Raw genomic sequence first — 16,221 nt, forward strand, 5'->3', positions numbered from 1 at the left:
CTATTCTATTTCCCAGATTTTGGATCATCCTTACTATCATTATTCTGAATTCTTTTTCAGGTAGACTACCTATTTCCTCTTCATTTGTTAAGTCTGGTGTGTTTTGACCCTGCTCCTTCATCTGCTGTGTGTTTTTCTGTCATCTCATTTTGCTTATCTTACTGTGTTTGGGGTCTCCTTTTCACAGGCTGAAGGTTCGTAGTTCCCATTGTTTTTGGCATCTGTCCCCAGTGGCTAAGGTTGGTTCAGTGGGTTGTGTAGGCTTCCTGGTGGAGGGAACTAGTGCCTGAGTTCTGGTGGATGAGGCTGGATCTTGTCTTTCTGGTGGGCACAACCATGTCTGGTGGTGTGTTTTGAGGTGTCTGTGGCCTTATTATGATTTTAGGCAGCCACTCTGCTAATGGATGGGGCTGTGTTCCTGTCTTGCTAGTTGTTTGGCATAGGGTGTCCAGCACTGTAGCTTGCTGGTCGTCGAGTGAAGCTGGGTCTTGATGTTGAGATGGAGATCTCTGGGAGATTTTTGCCGTTTGATATTACGTGGAGCTGGGAGGTCTCTTGTGGACCAGTGTTCTGAAGTTGGCTCTCCCACCTCAGAGGCACGGCCCTGATGCCTGGCTGGAGTACCAAGAGCCTTTCGTCCACACGGCTCAGAGTAAAAGGGAGAAAAAATAGAAAGAAAGAAAGAAAGAGGCTATAATATAGTGAAGTAAAATAAAGCTATTGTAAAGCAAAGCTATACAGACAAAATCTCACCCAGAAGCATATACATATACACTCACAAAAAAAAGGAAAAGGGGAAAGATTAATATCTCCTGCTCCCAGAGTCCCCCTCCTGAATTTGGGCTGATTCGTTGTCTATTCAGGTGTTCAGCAGATGCAGGCACATCAAGTTGTTTGTGGAGCTTTAATCCGCTGCTTCTGAGGCTGCTGGGAGAGATTTCCCCTTCTCTTCTTTGTTTGCACAGCTCCTGGGGTTCAGCTTTGGATTTGGACCCGCCTCTGCGTGTAGGTCGCCTGAGGGCGTCTGTTCCCCTCCCAGACAGAACGGGGTTAAAGGAGCAGCTGCTTCGGGGGCTCTGGCTCACCCAGGCCGTGGGGAGGGAGGGGTACAGAGGAGGCGGGGCGAGCCTGTGGCGGCAGAGGCCGGCGTGACGTTGCACCAGCCTGAGGCGCGCCCTGCGTTCTCCCGGGAAAGTTGTCCCTGGATCACGGGACCCTGGCAGTGGCGTGCTGCACAGGCTCCCGGGAGGGGCGGTGTGGAGAGTGACCTGTGCTCACACACAGGATTTTTGGAGGCGGCAGCAGCAGCCCCAGCGTCTCACGCCCATCTCTGGGGTCCGTGCTGATCGCCGCGGCTCGCGCCCGTCTCTGGAGTTTGTTTAGGCAGCGCTCTGAATCCCCCCTCCCTGTGCGCCGCGAAACAAAGAGGCAAGAAAAAGTCTCTTGCCTCTTCGGCAGCTGCAGACCTTTTCCCAGTCTCCCTCCCAGCCAGCTGTGGTGCGCTTACCCCTTCAGGCTGTGTTCACGCCACCAACCCCAGTCCTCTCCCTGCGATCCCACCGAAGCCCTAGCCTCAGCTCCCAGCCCCGCCCACCCCGGCGAGTGAGAAGACAAGCCTCTCGGGCTGGTGAGTGCTGGTCAGCACTGATCCTCCGTGCGGGAATCTCTCCGCTTTGCCCTCCGCACCCCTGTGGCTGTGCTCTCCTCCGTGGCTCCGAAGCTCCCCCCTCCGCCACCTGCAGTCTCTGCCCGCGAAGGGGCTTCTTAGTGCGTGGAAATCTTTCCTCCTTCACAGCTCCCTCCCACTGGTGCAGGTGCCATCCCTATTCTTTTGTCTCTGTTGTTTCTTTTTTTCTTTTGCCCTACCCAAGTACGTGGGGATTTTCTTGCCTTTTGGGAGGTCTGACGTTTTCTGCCAGCGTTCAGTGGGTGTTCTGTAGGAGCAGTTCCACGTGTAGATGTATTTCTACTGTATCTGTGGGAAGGAAGGTGATCTCCGTGTCTTACTCTTCCGCCATCTTCTCTCCTCCCCCCTAAAGGTTTATCAATTTTGTTTATCCTTTCAAAGGACCAGCTTTTAGTTTCATTGATCTTTCCTATTGTTTTCTTCATCTCCATTTCATTTATTTCTGCTCTGATTTTTATGATTTCTTTCCTTCTACTAACTTTGGGTTTTGTTTGTTTTTCGTTCTCTAGTTGCTTTAGGTGTAAGGTTAGGTTGTTTATTTGAGATTTTTCTTGTTTCCTGAGATCAGATTGTATTGCTATGAACTTCCCTCATAAAACTATTTTTGGTGCATCCCATCGGTTTTGGATCATCGTGTCTTCATTTTCTTTTGTCTCTAGGTATTTTTTGATTTCTTCTTTGATTTTTTTCAGCAATCCATTGATTGTTTAGTAACATATTGTTTGGCTTCCATGTGTTTGTGTTTTTCAGTTTTTTTTCTTGTAGTTGATTTCTAATCTCATAGCATTGTGGTTGGAGAAGATGCTTGATATGATTTCAGTTTTCTTAAATTTGCCAAGGCTTGCTTTGTGGCCCAGCATGTAATCTGTCCTGGAGAATGTGCCATGTGCACTTGAGAAGAATGTATATTCTGCTTTCAGATGGAATGTTCTATAAATATCAATTAAGTTCATTTGCTCTAATGTGTCATTTAAGCCTTGTATTTCCTTACTTGATTTTCTATCTGGATGTTCTGTCCATTGATGTAAGTGGGGTGTTAAAGTCCCCCACTATTACTGTGTTACTGTTGATTTCTCCTTTTATGGCTGTTAGCATTTGCCTATATATTGAGGTGCTCCTATCTTGGGTGCATATATATTTACAATTGTTATATCTTTTTCTTGGATTGATCCCTTGATCATTATGCAGTGTCCTTCTTTGTCTCTTGTAACAGTCTTTATTTTAAAGTCTATTTTGTCTGATATGAGAATTACTACTTCAGCTTTCTTTTGATTTCCATTTGCATGGAATACCTTTTTCCATCCCCTCACTTTCAGTCTGTATGTGTCCCTAGGTCTGAAGTGGGTCTCTGTAGGCAGCATATATACAGGTCTTGTTTTTGTATCCATTCAGCCAGTCTGTGTCGTTTGGTTGGAGCATTTAATCCATTTACATTTAAGGTAATTATCGATATGTATGCTCTTATTGCTGTTTTGTTAATTGTTTTGGATTTGTTTTTGTAGGTCTTTTTTCTTCCCTTCCTCTTTTGTTCTCTTCTCTTGTGATTTGATGACTATGTTTAGTGTTTTGTTTGGATTGCCGCTTCTTTTTTGTGTGTGTATCTATTGTAGATTTTTGGTTTGCAGTTACCATGAGGTTTTGTTATAGCAGTCTATATATACAAGATTGTTTTAAGTGCTGGTCTCTTAATTTCAAATGCATTTCTAACATCCTGCATTTGTACTCTCTTCTCACGATTGCTGGTGTTATCTATCTATCTATCTGTTTATTTATTTATTTATTTTGGCTGTGCTGGGTCTTAGTTGCAGCATGCGGGATCTTTGTTGCAGCATACAGGATCTTTTAGTTGCAGCATGCGGACTTCTTAGTTGCAGCATGCGGACTCTTAGTTGCAGCCTGCTCTTAGTTGCAGCATGCATGCGGGATCTAGTTCCCCAACTAGGGATTGAACCCGGGCCTCCTGCATTGGGAGCACAGAGTCTTACCCACTGGACCACCAGGGAAGTCCCATGATTGCTGGTTTTTTTTTTATTATTATGTTTATTTTATTTTTGGCTGTGTTGGGTCTTCGTTTCTGCGCGAGGGCCCTCTCCAGCCGTGGCGAGTGGGGGCCACTCTTCATCGCGGTGCGCGGGCCTGTCACTATCGCGGCCTCTCTCGTTGCGGAGCAGAGGCTCCAGACGCTCAGGCCCAGCAGTTGTGGCTCACGGGCCCAGCCGCTCCGCGGCATGTGGGATCCTCCCAGACCAGGGCTCGAACCCGTGTCCCCTGCACTGGCAGGCAGACTCTCAACCACTGCGCCACCAGGGAAGCCCGATTGCTGGTTTTGATATCATATTTGTGTGTGGATGATTTCCTAGCTTTACTGTATGTTTGCCTTTACTGGTGAGCTTTCCCGTTTGTAATTTTCTTGTTTCTAGCTGTGGCCTTTCTTTCCCATCTAGAGAAGTTCCTTTAGCATTTGTTGTAAAGCAGGTTTGGTGGTGCTGAATTCTTTTAGCTTTTGCTTGTCCATAAAGCTTTTGATTTCTCTGTCCAATCTGAGCGAGAGCCTTGCTGGGTAGAGTATTCTTGGTTACATCACTTTAAATATATTGTGCCACTCCCTTCTGGTCTGCAGAGTTTTCTGCTGTAAAATCAGCTGATAACTGTATGGGGAGTCCTTGTATATAAATTGTTGCTTTTAATATCTTCTCTTTGTCTTTAATTTTTATAAATTTGATTAATACGTTTCTTGGTGTGTTCCTCCTTGGGTTTATCCTATATGGAACTCTCTGGACTTGAGTGTTTCCTTTCCCATGTTAGGGAAGTTTTTGGCTATTATCTCTGCAAATATTTTTTCAGGCCCTTTCTCTCCCTCTTCTTCTGGGACCCCTATAATGTGAATGTTGGTGCATTTAATGTTGTCCCAGTGGTCTCTCAGACTGTCCTCATTTTTTTTAATTAATTAATTAATTAATTAATTAATTTAGTTGCACCGGGTCTTATTTATTTATTTATTTATTTTTTATATTTATTTTTGGCTGTGTTGGGTCTTCGTTTCTGTGCGAGGGCTTTCTCCAGTTGCGGCAAGCGGGGGCCACTCTTCATCGCGGTGCGCGGGCCTCTCACTATCGTGGCCTCTCTTATTGCGGAGCACAGGCTCCAGACGCTCAGGCTCAGCAGTTGTGGCTCACGGGCCCAGCTGCTCCGCGGCATGTGGGATCTTCCCAGACCAGGGCTCGAACCTGTCTCCCCTGCATTAGCAGGCAGACTCTCAACCACTGCGCCACCAGGGAAGCCCTGTCCTCATTTCTTTTCATTCTTTTTTCTTTATTCTGTTCTGCAGCAGTGATTTCCACCAACCTTACAACTCACTTATTCGTTCTTTTGTCTCATTTATTCTGCTATCGATTCCTTCTATTCTGTTTTTCATTTCAGTTGTATTGTTCATCTCTGTTTGTTCTTTAAAACTTCTAGCTCTTTCTTAAACATTTCTTGTATCTTCTCCATCTGTGCCTCCATTCTTTTACCGAGATCTTAGGTCATCTTTACTATCATTACTCTGAATTCTTTTTCAGGTAGCTTGCCTATCTCCACTTCACTGAGTTGTTCTTCTGGGGTTTTGTCTTGTTCTTTCATCTGGAACATATTTCTCTGCATCTCATTTTGTCTAATTTTCTGTGTTTGTGATCTCTGTTCCTCAGGTGTCTCGTTATGGCTTCTTTGTCTTTGGGTATAGAATATCTTTTTTGGTAGGCTCAAGTTTTTTTTGTCAGCAGTTAGTTGTGATTTTGGTGTTTTCATGAGAGGAGGTGAGCTCAAGTCCTTCTACTCCACCATCTTGTCTCCAGCTTTTTTTTTTCCCTTTGTGCTTCCAGTCTCACTTGCTCATAGAGTCCTGCATGCAGAGGCCTTCCACCTGGCACTTCAAGCCAGAGTTTCTAGTGTGAAATGGCCGTGCTTGACACCTCAGCTCTGCTACACTCCATAAGGCACAGGCAGTTTTAAATTAAAGGATTCATAAAAATGTCATCTCCTTTCTTTTAGGCTGTCATCTGACTCAAATTCTCAAATTTACAGCTAGGGAGAGTCTGTTCTCCATCCTGCCTCAGAAAAGTGGAATCCTATCCACAAGTGGAATTTTAATAGTAAAAGTAACATATTACATCATATCTGAAATTATCCCATAATTTACATGGCAGTATCTATCCCAGTGATTTGTCAATGGCAAAATGAATCTAAGTGCTTAAAACAGCAAGCCTTTAAGATGGGTTTTACATGTATTAAAGAGAGGGGAACTCTTAGGTGACAAGCCTGAGTCTCCTAGAAAGGAATTAATGACTTGTGGTTTTTTTTCTTCATTATTGTCAACATTAATAGGCTACTTAGGGTCAAGCATCTGAAATTTTTGGTCACAAACAAAAGTACTACAAGAAATCAGATAGAATGACTAAGTCATTAAAAGTAGAGGAACAATTTTATTGAATATTCCCTTAAAGAAATGCTGCCAAAAAGAGAGGAAACTCTCCTTAGAACAGATTTTATTTCTAGTTCTCCTGAGCCATAATTCAGAATGAAATTGGTTTAAAGGGAAAACAGAATTTCTTTATTTGAATGGGTTCTGCTCTGTTCATCCTTGAACCTCAGAGTTTCTTAGCTATTTGGAAAGGAAATTGATGTGAATTAAAATTGTTGTGTACATAATATCACTAAAGTGTGTTTTATTTTTATTTTTTAAATTGTTCTATTAGATAAAATGTGAATTTTGAAGTTTAGGATAAGATGAGAGCTTATTTTCCACATATTTTGAATAAGGAGCAGAGATTAGGCAAATGAGAAATGCTATTATGAAAGTCCTAAATTTTTCAGATATATATGAGTTGTATTTTACCTCTACAGTTTTTAAAATAAATTTTAAATTTATTGTTATTATTCTAGTTGCAGTATCCAGTTTATTGGGACCATCTTGAATTCTGTGATGGATTCAGAAAACTTTTAGACCATTTACAGTTGGATAAAGTGAGTCCCTTGAAACTAATTACTCACGTGTGATTTTAATGCAACATTTATTGATACATTGTTAAGTCTGGTGTTGTCTTTTATTTTTTAATAACAGCTCTTTTGAGATAGAATTCACATACCATACAGTTTACCCTTTTAAAGTGTATAATTCACTGGTTTTTAATATATTCACAGTATGTACAACCATCACCACAGTCAATTTTTGAACATTTTTCCACCCCAGAAAGAAACCCCATACTTAGCAGTCACTCCCCACCCTTCCTCCCTGGCTGGAGCCCTGTTTCTATGGATTTGCCTATTTTGGATATTTTATATAATGGAATGATGTAATTTGTGGTCTTTTGTGACTGGCTATTTTCACTTAGTGTAGCATTTTCAGGGTTCATCAATGTTGCAGATTATATCAATATTTCATCGCTTTTTATTGTCAAGTAATATCCCATTGTATGGATATAACACATTTTATTTATCCATTCATCATTTGGTTTGTTTCCATTGGTTAGTTATTATGAGTAATGTTGCTATGAACATTCTTATACAAGTTTTTGTGTAGACAGATGTTTTCAGTTCTCTTGGGTACATGCCTAGGAGTGGAATTACCAAATCATAGGTTTCTTAAACAGAAACTACAAAGTAGTTTAATTTTCTAATGTAATCTATGAATAATATTTTTTAACTTGTGTAATTTATATACACAGTTGTATTTTTTCTTGACAGGGTGTAGACACTGCATTTAAATACAATATTTCCTAAATTTCTAACTGCTATAAATATTTCAGTCTAATGACTGGTGATGACATTGTATTCTGTAGTTGGTGATAATTAAAACAATTTTTTTTGATACTTCAAGATTGATCATTGTTTTTAGGATCCTTGTGTTTGTCTCCAATTAGGTTCATCTCTTTGGGGCTTCTTTGGGAGGCTTTTTGGCCCAGAAGTTTGCTGAATACACTCACAAATCTCCCAGAGTCCATTCTCTCATCCTCTGCAATTCCTTCAGTGACACTTCTATCTTTAACCAAACATGGACTGCAAACAGGTAAGAATGTAAACATTCAGCCAACATTTTTTTATTTTCAGTGGAATTTTGAAAATGTTGGCTTTTGGTTTTTCGATGCATTAGGGAGGGAGGGGCCATGTATACTTGTGTCTTTTGAAACCACCCTGGCTTTTAAAATTAGAAACAATCACCTTTGGAAAAGAAAAGAATTGAAAGACTTCTAAATTCAGTTGTTTCCATTACTCTAAATCATTGTCTAGCTTTGTTTACTATACGTTCACATGCCTTTACAGTTTAGTGCATATGTAACTGATACTGTGTTCTGCTTGCTCCACTTAGTATTTTGTGTACACAGTCCTGTTATAGTTTTTTTTAACAATTTTTTTTTTTCACGTTCTTTTATTTATTTATTTATGACTGTGTTGAGTCTTCGTTTCTGTGCGAGGGCTTTCTCTAGTTGCGGCAAGTGGGGACCACTCTTCATCGCGGTGCGCGGGCCTCTCACCATCGCGGCCTCTCTTGTTGTGGAGCACAGGCTCCAGACGCGCAGGCTCAGTAATTGTGGCTCACGGGCCCAGTTGCTCCGTGGCATGTGGGATCTTCCCAGACCAGGGCACGAACCCGTGTCCCCTGCATTGGCAGGCAGATTCTCAACCACTGCGCCACCAGGGAAGCCCCCCTGTTATAGTTTTTTAAGGCCTTTGGCTTCTCCCAATTTTTCATCATGTTCTACTGTAAATCTTTGTATAAATTACTTTTGTTCCTTCCCTTTCTGGGTTATTTTCTTGAGATATGTTCCCCAAAAGGGAGAGATTAGAGCATTTAGTCTGTCAGCAGATGTTCTGCACATCTTGACACTTTTACAACGTTAGTCTGCTTTTTAGAAAGATGGAAATGGTGGAATGCTTTGCGGGGCAACTAGTGGGGTACCTGTTTCCTCTAAGCCATCCCTTTATTGATTTTTATCATTTTAATTAACTTGATAGATGTCTAATGGTACCTTAAAGCTGACTTCATGATATTTCTTTCATTGCTAGCAAGGCTAGGCTCTACCCCAAAAAGCAGCCTAGTAACTAAACCTACCTGTGTGATCAGATTGGTTTTCACATAATTTTCTAGGTAAACATTGTTTTCATGGTTTTCACATCTACTCAGCATTCACTCTGATTTTTAAAATATTTCTCCTGATATTTTCTCAGTTGATTACTCAGCATTCATGCAGCAATTTCTTGTATACATCACACACAGATACTTCATGTCCAGATGATGCACTAAGTCATTGATTATTTTTGATGATTTTTCATGTTGTTTTAATTGTCAGAAGCCAAGACTTCCCCCACTTCGTTCGTGCTCTTGCATATCAGCTACTTTTTATCAAATGTCTGAGTGCTTACTCTGTGCCACACAGAGGCCGCAGGGGCAAACAGAGCCAAGAGGAGGCACCCTCTACAGGGCACACCTAGGCAGCATCACCTTTAGAAGATAAGGAACTGTGGGGCAGAGAACTTAGATCACTGAAGGTGACTGAAAGATGGCTGTCTGGTCTTTGTGAGGGAAGCCCACTGAGAATATGCATCAGAAGGTGGTCTGCACGTGTTTTTTGTGTTTTCTTTTTGGCCGTGGCCTGTGGGATCTTAGTTCCCCAACCAGGGATCGAACCCACGTGCCCTGCATTGGAAGCATGGAGTCTTAACCATTGGACCACCAGGGAAGACCCTGGTCTACACCTTTTATAAGTCATTTTCAGCATAGGGTAGAGAAATTCATGTTTACCCTGTATAATGGCTCTCAGTGTAATTAGTGGAGTAAATACTCATGACAGATCACATATAGAAATACATAAAGATTGAATTGCCTTGAATTAGCCCAGTTGAACCCAGTAGTAGCAATAGGAGGTATAATAACTCTGATTTTCCTATTTTGAAATCTATCTTTAATCAAGAGGTGATATAAACCTGAAGGTTGATATGGTAAGTGTTCAGTTTACCGCAAATAGGTTAGCCATTGGAAATAAGACCAAATAGAAAATAAAATCTTGGAATCATCAGAATGTCTACCTCTGTAAAGGCATTTTGAAATATTGCTTATAATTATTCCAAATCCCTAAAAGTTGGATCATATTAAACCATAACTCTTGGAGCTTGAGAAAATGTATACAAAAACTAGATGCTTCAAAACTAGCTCTTTAAAGGAAGGGACTAGGTCTTTTTTAATCTCTAGGTCCCAAGTACCTAGCTAATACGAAGCTTCAGTGTTGAATGAATATTTGCCATTTATGTGTAGTCTTGGAAATTTAAATTATCAGGTCTTTTTTTTTTTTAACAGCTTTTGGCTGATGCCATCATTTATGCTCAAAAAAATAGTTCTTGGAAACTTTTCATCTGGCCCAGTGGACCCTATGATGGCTGATGCCATTGATTTCATGGTGGACAGGGTAAGGATCATGGCCTTGGGGTGGGGACACCTTGTACTCGGAATTTTCATGTCTGCTTGGTTCCTGAAGAAATACCTGTCTCACTGTGTACTAGAGGTATTTGTTAAGCGTTCTTCCGTATTAACTTTACTACATCCAGACAGATATTCCTGCTGCTAAGTAATTCATCAGAATCACTTGGGGGAGCTTTTAAAAATACAGATTCTAAGGCCTCACACCAGACCATTGAACTAGAATCCCTGGCCGAGGGCGCTGGGAATCTGTGTTTTTACCTCACTCCTCTTCCACCTCCCCAGGTAAGTGTGATGGAGCAGGTCTGTGGACTTGCATTTAGGAACTACTGGGATAGACGTTTTTCTTTGGAGGCCTCTACTTAAATGTCTATCTGTCCTCTTTGAGCTGCTGGAATTGGCTTGGTGCCCACAGGCACCTGGTGGAAGAGTCTGCTCAGGTTGAGGGCTGTGGAAGGCCAGGTGCCCAGAATAGAAAAATGTCACCACTTGCAAGACCCAGTTATGGTCTCAAATACACTGTGTTTCCTCAGTGGTGACCATACTGGCCCCACCACACATAATACCGCCTTTCTGAGCACAGGTATTATCTGTGGATTTAATGTAAATGTGAAAAACAAAATTAATTTTTAAAAAATTCACCTTTGTTTCTTTCTGCAGCTGGAAAGTTTGGGGCAGAGTGAACTGGCTTCAAGACTTACCCTGAATTGTCAAAATTCTTATGTGGAACCTCATAAAATTCGGGACATCCCTGTGACCATCATGGACGTAAGTTTTAAGTAAAATAGATGCTTTGCCTTTTCTATATGTATATGTCAAGATCCACCTTATAATTATTTTATGATTTTTCAGTGTGCCTCTTCAAATACTGCCTTGGATTTTCTTTTTTTTACCCCCCAGCTTTCTCAAATCCAAAATAATCTTTTATTGCTTATCCTGTATTTTTTCTGGCAGGAATAACACCATTGAAATCAAAGTAAATTTAAACAAACATGGTACTCCTTACCCATTTTGGTTTGCTTTGCTATTCTCATCAACAGATATTGCTCTTTAGCCTAAATTACAAATCTGGGCAGTAAAGTGAAGGTGCCTCATGAGTGCAGAGAATCAAGAATCCCATAAAGTCTAACACAAAAACTTGCTTCTTATATATTTTTTAATTGTAGTGAAATATACATAACAAAATTCACCATTTAAACCACTTTTAAGTGTACAGAGCAGTGGCATTAAGTACATTTACAGTGTGGTCCAACTGCCACTGTTACCCATCCCCAGAACTTTCCATCATCCCAAACTGAAACTCTGTACCCATTAAACAATAATTCCCCATCCCCCCCAGTCCCTACTAGTAACCTTTATCTTACTTTTTGTCTCTATGAATTTGCCTATTCTAGGTACCTCATACAAGTGGAATCATATAATTATCCTTTTGTATCTGGCTTGTTTCACTTACTTAGCATAATGTTTTCAAGGTTCATCCATGTTACAGTGTCATTCCCTTTTACGGCTGAATTATACTCCGTTGTACGTATATACCACCTCTTGTTTATCTTCTCATCTCCTGACAGACATTTGAGTTGTTTCCACCTTTTGGCTGTTGCAAACATTGGTGTACAAATACCCATTTGAGTTCCTGCTTTCAATTCTTTTGGGTAGTGCATACCTAGAAGTAGAAATGCTGAATCATTTGGTAATTCTATATTTAACTTTTGGAGGAACTGCCTTATCACCTTCCACAGGGGCTGTACCATTTTACATTCCCACTAGCAATACATAAGGTTTCCAATTTCTCCATATCCTCTCCAACACTTGTTATTTTCTGGTTTTTTTGATAGTAGCCACCCTAATGGTTGTGAAGTGGTATCTCACTGTGGCTTTGACTTTTTATTTTAATCATGTAACTGTTCTGTCTCATAATGGATTTATTCCTAAATGCAAGTAACATGGTATTTTTAAGAACTGATTTTTATCAGGAAATTATCCATTACAAACATGTACAATAACTTATCATTCTCCACTATAATTCCTACATTCCAACATTTACCATGACACAGAGCAAGCTTTTCAACACTCTCAGTGAAATACATGGTCCTCGCAGTGCATTTGTTCTGCCTGCCCTTTCAAAGTTGTGTTCACCACTTGGGTACATGGTCACTTAAAACTGTCTGCAAGTTTTAGCAAGGTGGAGATACACCTATTTTTATTTTCATGGGTTTTTTTGTTTCTTTTAAATTATTTTGAATAATTTGTTGCATGTGCATAAACATAAATTTGTATGAGTACTGAAAGATTCTAGAGTCATACATTCCAAACTTCTAACAGTGGCTCCCCCAGAAAAGGGTCTGGACTTCTTCTTATACTATAAAAAAATTTTTTTGAATTCTTTTTCACTGAGCATATGCTACTTGTATAACTGTTTCTATTTTTTTAAGAAAACTTTCTTTTTTTTCTTTTTTTTATAAATTTATTTATTTAGTTATTTATGGCTGCATTGGGTCTTCATTGTTGTGCCCGGGCCTAGTTGTGGCAAGCAGGGGCTACTCTTTGTTGCAGTGCGTGGGCTTCTCATTGCAGTGGCTTCTCTTGTTGTGGAGCACAGGCTCTAGGCGCGTGGGCTTCAGTAGTTGTAGCTCGCGGGCTCTAGAGCACAGGCTCAGTAGTTGTGGCGCATGGACTTAGCTGCTCTGCGGCATGTGGGATCTTCCCAGGCCAGGGCTCGAACCCATGTCCCCTGCATTGGCAGGCATATTCTTAACCACTGTGCCACCAGGAAAGTCCCTATAACTGTCTCAAATTAATAATAAGTTCTTTTAGGGTTTCGCAATCTTTTTGAAATTGTTATTTTCAATGATTGTTCACAGGACTTCCCTGGTGGCTCAATGGTTAAGAATCCGCCTGCCAATGCAGGGGACATGGGTTCGAGCCCTGGTCCGGGAAGATCCCACATGACACGGAGCAGCTAAGCCCGTGCACCACAACTCCTGAGCCTGTGCCCTAGAGCCCGGAAGCCACAACTACTGAAGCCCATGCGCCTAGAGCCCGTGCTCCACAAGAGAAGCCACCACAATGAGAAGCCACACACCACAACAAAGAGTAGCTCCCACTCGCCGCAACTAGAGAAGGCCCACACGCAGCAACGAAGACCCAACGCAGCCCAAAAAAAAACATCGCTATTAATATTGTTAATTTAGTTAACTATGTTTGAGGACAAAGGAAATTCATGGTAGAATTTTTTCCCCTAAACAATGCAAGAGACATTTGGCAGTAAAATCTGTGTTAATGTTTTACATTGGAGTTAGAGTCACCAGGGATGAGCAAGAGGGGGTGGGGTGGCCCAGGCTCTAGAAGGGTTCAGCCATGTCTCTTGAAAGGAATGCTTGGTTGGGGGGGGCACTTTGCTGAATGTGAAAAGAACACATTGAAATAACAGTTTGGGCCTCATGTTCTTTTAAAGGTGTTTGACCAGAGTGCACTTTCAACTGAAGCTAAAGAAGAAATGTACAAACTGTATCCTAATGCCCGGAGGGCTCACCTGAAAACAGGAGGCAATTTCCCATACCTGTGCAGAAGTGCAGAGGTGAATCTCTATGTACAGGTAGGTCCTAGGTTGGAACCCAGAGCACTTTGAACCCAGAGTCTATGGTTTGAAACATAAAGCTTTTTTATTTTTTTTTTTTGGTGGTCGAGTAAGAGAACTACAGAATTCTCTGTAGGAATGAAGCATTGACTTGATAAAGGTGGTCTACATTAATAACTTACAGAAGAATTCAAGCATATTAGAGACGCCTGGGGGACTCTCTGCCCACTATCCCTTTTCTAAGAACCACAGGCCTGAACTCACACACTGAAGCAGCCGTTTGGTACGATGGGACCTTGGCTCCTGGACGCAATGAATTCAGCCAGAGCAGGATACCAGACTTAAATGGAGTCGATCTGAATCCCATGAAGTGACTTCTTGGTCTAATTTTATGCATTAAAACACCACACAAACAAGTAAACACCACTTCTTCTAATACCTGCCTAAATGGATATTAGAATAGTGGTGAGAAATGGTTGCTTTGCAATTTGGCAAGTAGTATCAAGAGCCTTAAAAAACCAGTCACGTTCTTTGATCCTGTCGTCCACGTGTGGCAACAGATCCTGAGGAGAGGATCATAAATACAAAAAAAACTTGATTCCCAGAGATAGTCATTACGGTGTTAGAACAGCAGAGGATGGGTAGGACCTGATTCGTAGCAGCAGAGGGGAAGGGTAAACACCTACTAGTGAAGAAGCACGTGGCAATTTAAGATGTTAATAACAATTTGTAGTTACCTGGAAAGACTGGTTACATATTAAGTGAGGAACAAAGATCCCAAATTGTGGTTTTGGTTTGTTTTTTTTTTTTTTTCTTTCTTTTGGCTGCGTTGGGTCTTCATTGCTGCACACGGGCTTTCTCTGGTTGCAGCAAGCAGGGGCTACTCTTCATTGTGATGCGCAGGCTTCTCATTGCGGTGGCTTCTCTTATTGCAGAGCACAGGCTCTAGGCACGCAGGCTTCAGTAGTTGTGGCACACGGGCTCAGTAGTTGTGGCTTGCAGGCTCTGGAGCACAGGCGCAGTAGTTGTGACACACAGGCTTAGTTGCTCCACAGCATGTGGGATCTTCCCGGACCAGGGCTCGAACCCATGTCCCCTGCATTGGCAGGCGGATTCTTAACCACTGCATTGCCAGGGAAATCTCCAAATTGTGGTTTTTAAAAATTTTTTGACTTTTCTGTTTTCTAATTTTTCTAATTAGTATGTATTACTCTAATTTTTTAGTGTATATTTTTATTTTTATTGAGGTATAGTTGATTTACAATATTAGTTTCAGGTGTTCTATATAGTGATTCAACATTTTTATAGATTATACTCCATTTAAAGTTACTATAAAATATTGGCTATATTCCCTGTGTTGTACGATATATTCTTATAGCTTATTTTATACGTAGTAGTTTGTACCTTTTAACCCCCTGAGCTTATCTTGCCCATTCCCCCAGTACTCTGTAATTTTAGAACTAGAAACCATTAATACACGACAATGATGTTTAAAATAATTATTCTGCATTTCTGCAGATACATTTGCTGCAATTCCACGGAACCAAATATGCGGCTATTGACCCATCGATGGTCAGTGCTGAGGAACTCGAGGTGCAGAAAGGCAACCTTGGCATCAGTCAGGAGGAGCAGTAGCTGTTAGCGTTGGCTGTTAGTGATGAGGGATCCAGTGTGTTCGTACAATCAGTGACATCAGTGCCCACCAGTCGGCCTCTCTCTTCGGTTCGTCAGGTTCACCGGTTATCACTGTGTTTGGAACTAGGACTGATTGTCATCTTCGTGACAGGCGGCAGCTCTTCTAAGCCAGTGTAACTATTCCCTCTTCAGCTTTTTTAGCTTTTGAACTTAAAGAAGTACTCCTGAAGATTCCCATTTTAAGAATTGTGAAAATTTTGCTACCAAAAAAAGTCTTCACCACTGTGTTGTTAAGTGAATGTTAGTTTCTGAATTTGGGGATTCTGTGGATTTTTTTCCTTTCTTTCTTTTCTTCCTTTCTTTCTTTCTGTTATTTGCTGTAAATGCTGCACATCCACATTGTGTATCAGAAGGACGTTGGTTATTTTTATGCTTTCTTGGTTATAATTTATCAGAGTGCCAAGGCTGTCACCCACTGTTTGCTCTCCTGCAAATGAACTACTAATTTCCAGTTAAGCAAATTGTTCTCAGTTTTGGCTGTTGTCTGTCTTTCTACCCATTACAGTCTTTGGAATAAAAATTCAATTTGAGTGAGTGGCTTTTGTGATTATCATAGCTGCCAACTGGGCTACCTACACATAGGACTCTCTGAGAAGCAGACTTGTGTTTGCCAAGCCTGTGTGTCTTTCTTTACGTTAAGTTACTTAATCTCTCTCTCTAAAGCGCAGTTTGCTCATTGTTTGTTAGATTACAGAAACAATCCTTTATTGAGCTGCTGCTATGTGCAAGGTACTTTTCATACCTGCTTTTTTTTCCACCTCAGTGGAAGATTTTAAACAAACACACATAAAGTAGAGAAAATAGTATAATGAA

At 41.2% G+C, this 16,221-nt stretch overlaps 1 protein-coding gene across 5 annotated transcripts in view; it reads left to right on the forward strand.

Moving 5' to 3' along the window:
- SPG21 (SPG21 abhydrolase domain containing, maspardin) overlaps positions 1 to 15,942 on the forward strand; it is a 39,801-nt gene extending 23,859 nt beyond the window's left edge. For all 5 annotated transcript variants that reach the window (XM_007166004.3, XM_007166001.3, XM_007166000.2 and 2 more), the window contains exons 4-9: positions 6,608 to 6,688; positions 7,585 to 7,730; positions 10,017 to 10,125; positions 10,797 to 10,904; positions 13,591 to 13,731; positions 15,232 to 15,942. In XM_007166004.3, the coding sequence (XP_007166066.1) occupies positions 6,608 to 6,688; positions 7,585 to 7,730; positions 10,017 to 10,125; positions 10,797 to 10,904; positions 13,591 to 13,731; positions 15,232 to 15,348 (702 nt within the window). In that variant the 3' untranslated portion in view covers positions 15,349 to 15,942. The remainder of the gene's footprint in view (positions 1 to 6,607; positions 6,689 to 7,584; positions 7,731 to 10,016; positions 10,126 to 10,796; positions 10,905 to 13,590; positions 13,732 to 15,231) is intronic.
- The last annotated feature ends 279 nt before the right edge of the window (positions 15,943 to 16,221 follow it).

The sequence above is a fragment of the Balaenoptera acutorostrata genome, chromosome 3 (assembly GCF_949987535.1).
Source record: "Balaenoptera acutorostrata chromosome 3, mBalAcu1.1, whole genome shotgun sequence".
Lineage (NCBI taxonomy): Eukaryota > Metazoa > Chordata > Mammalia > Artiodactyla > Balaenopteridae > Balaenoptera > Balaenoptera acutorostrata.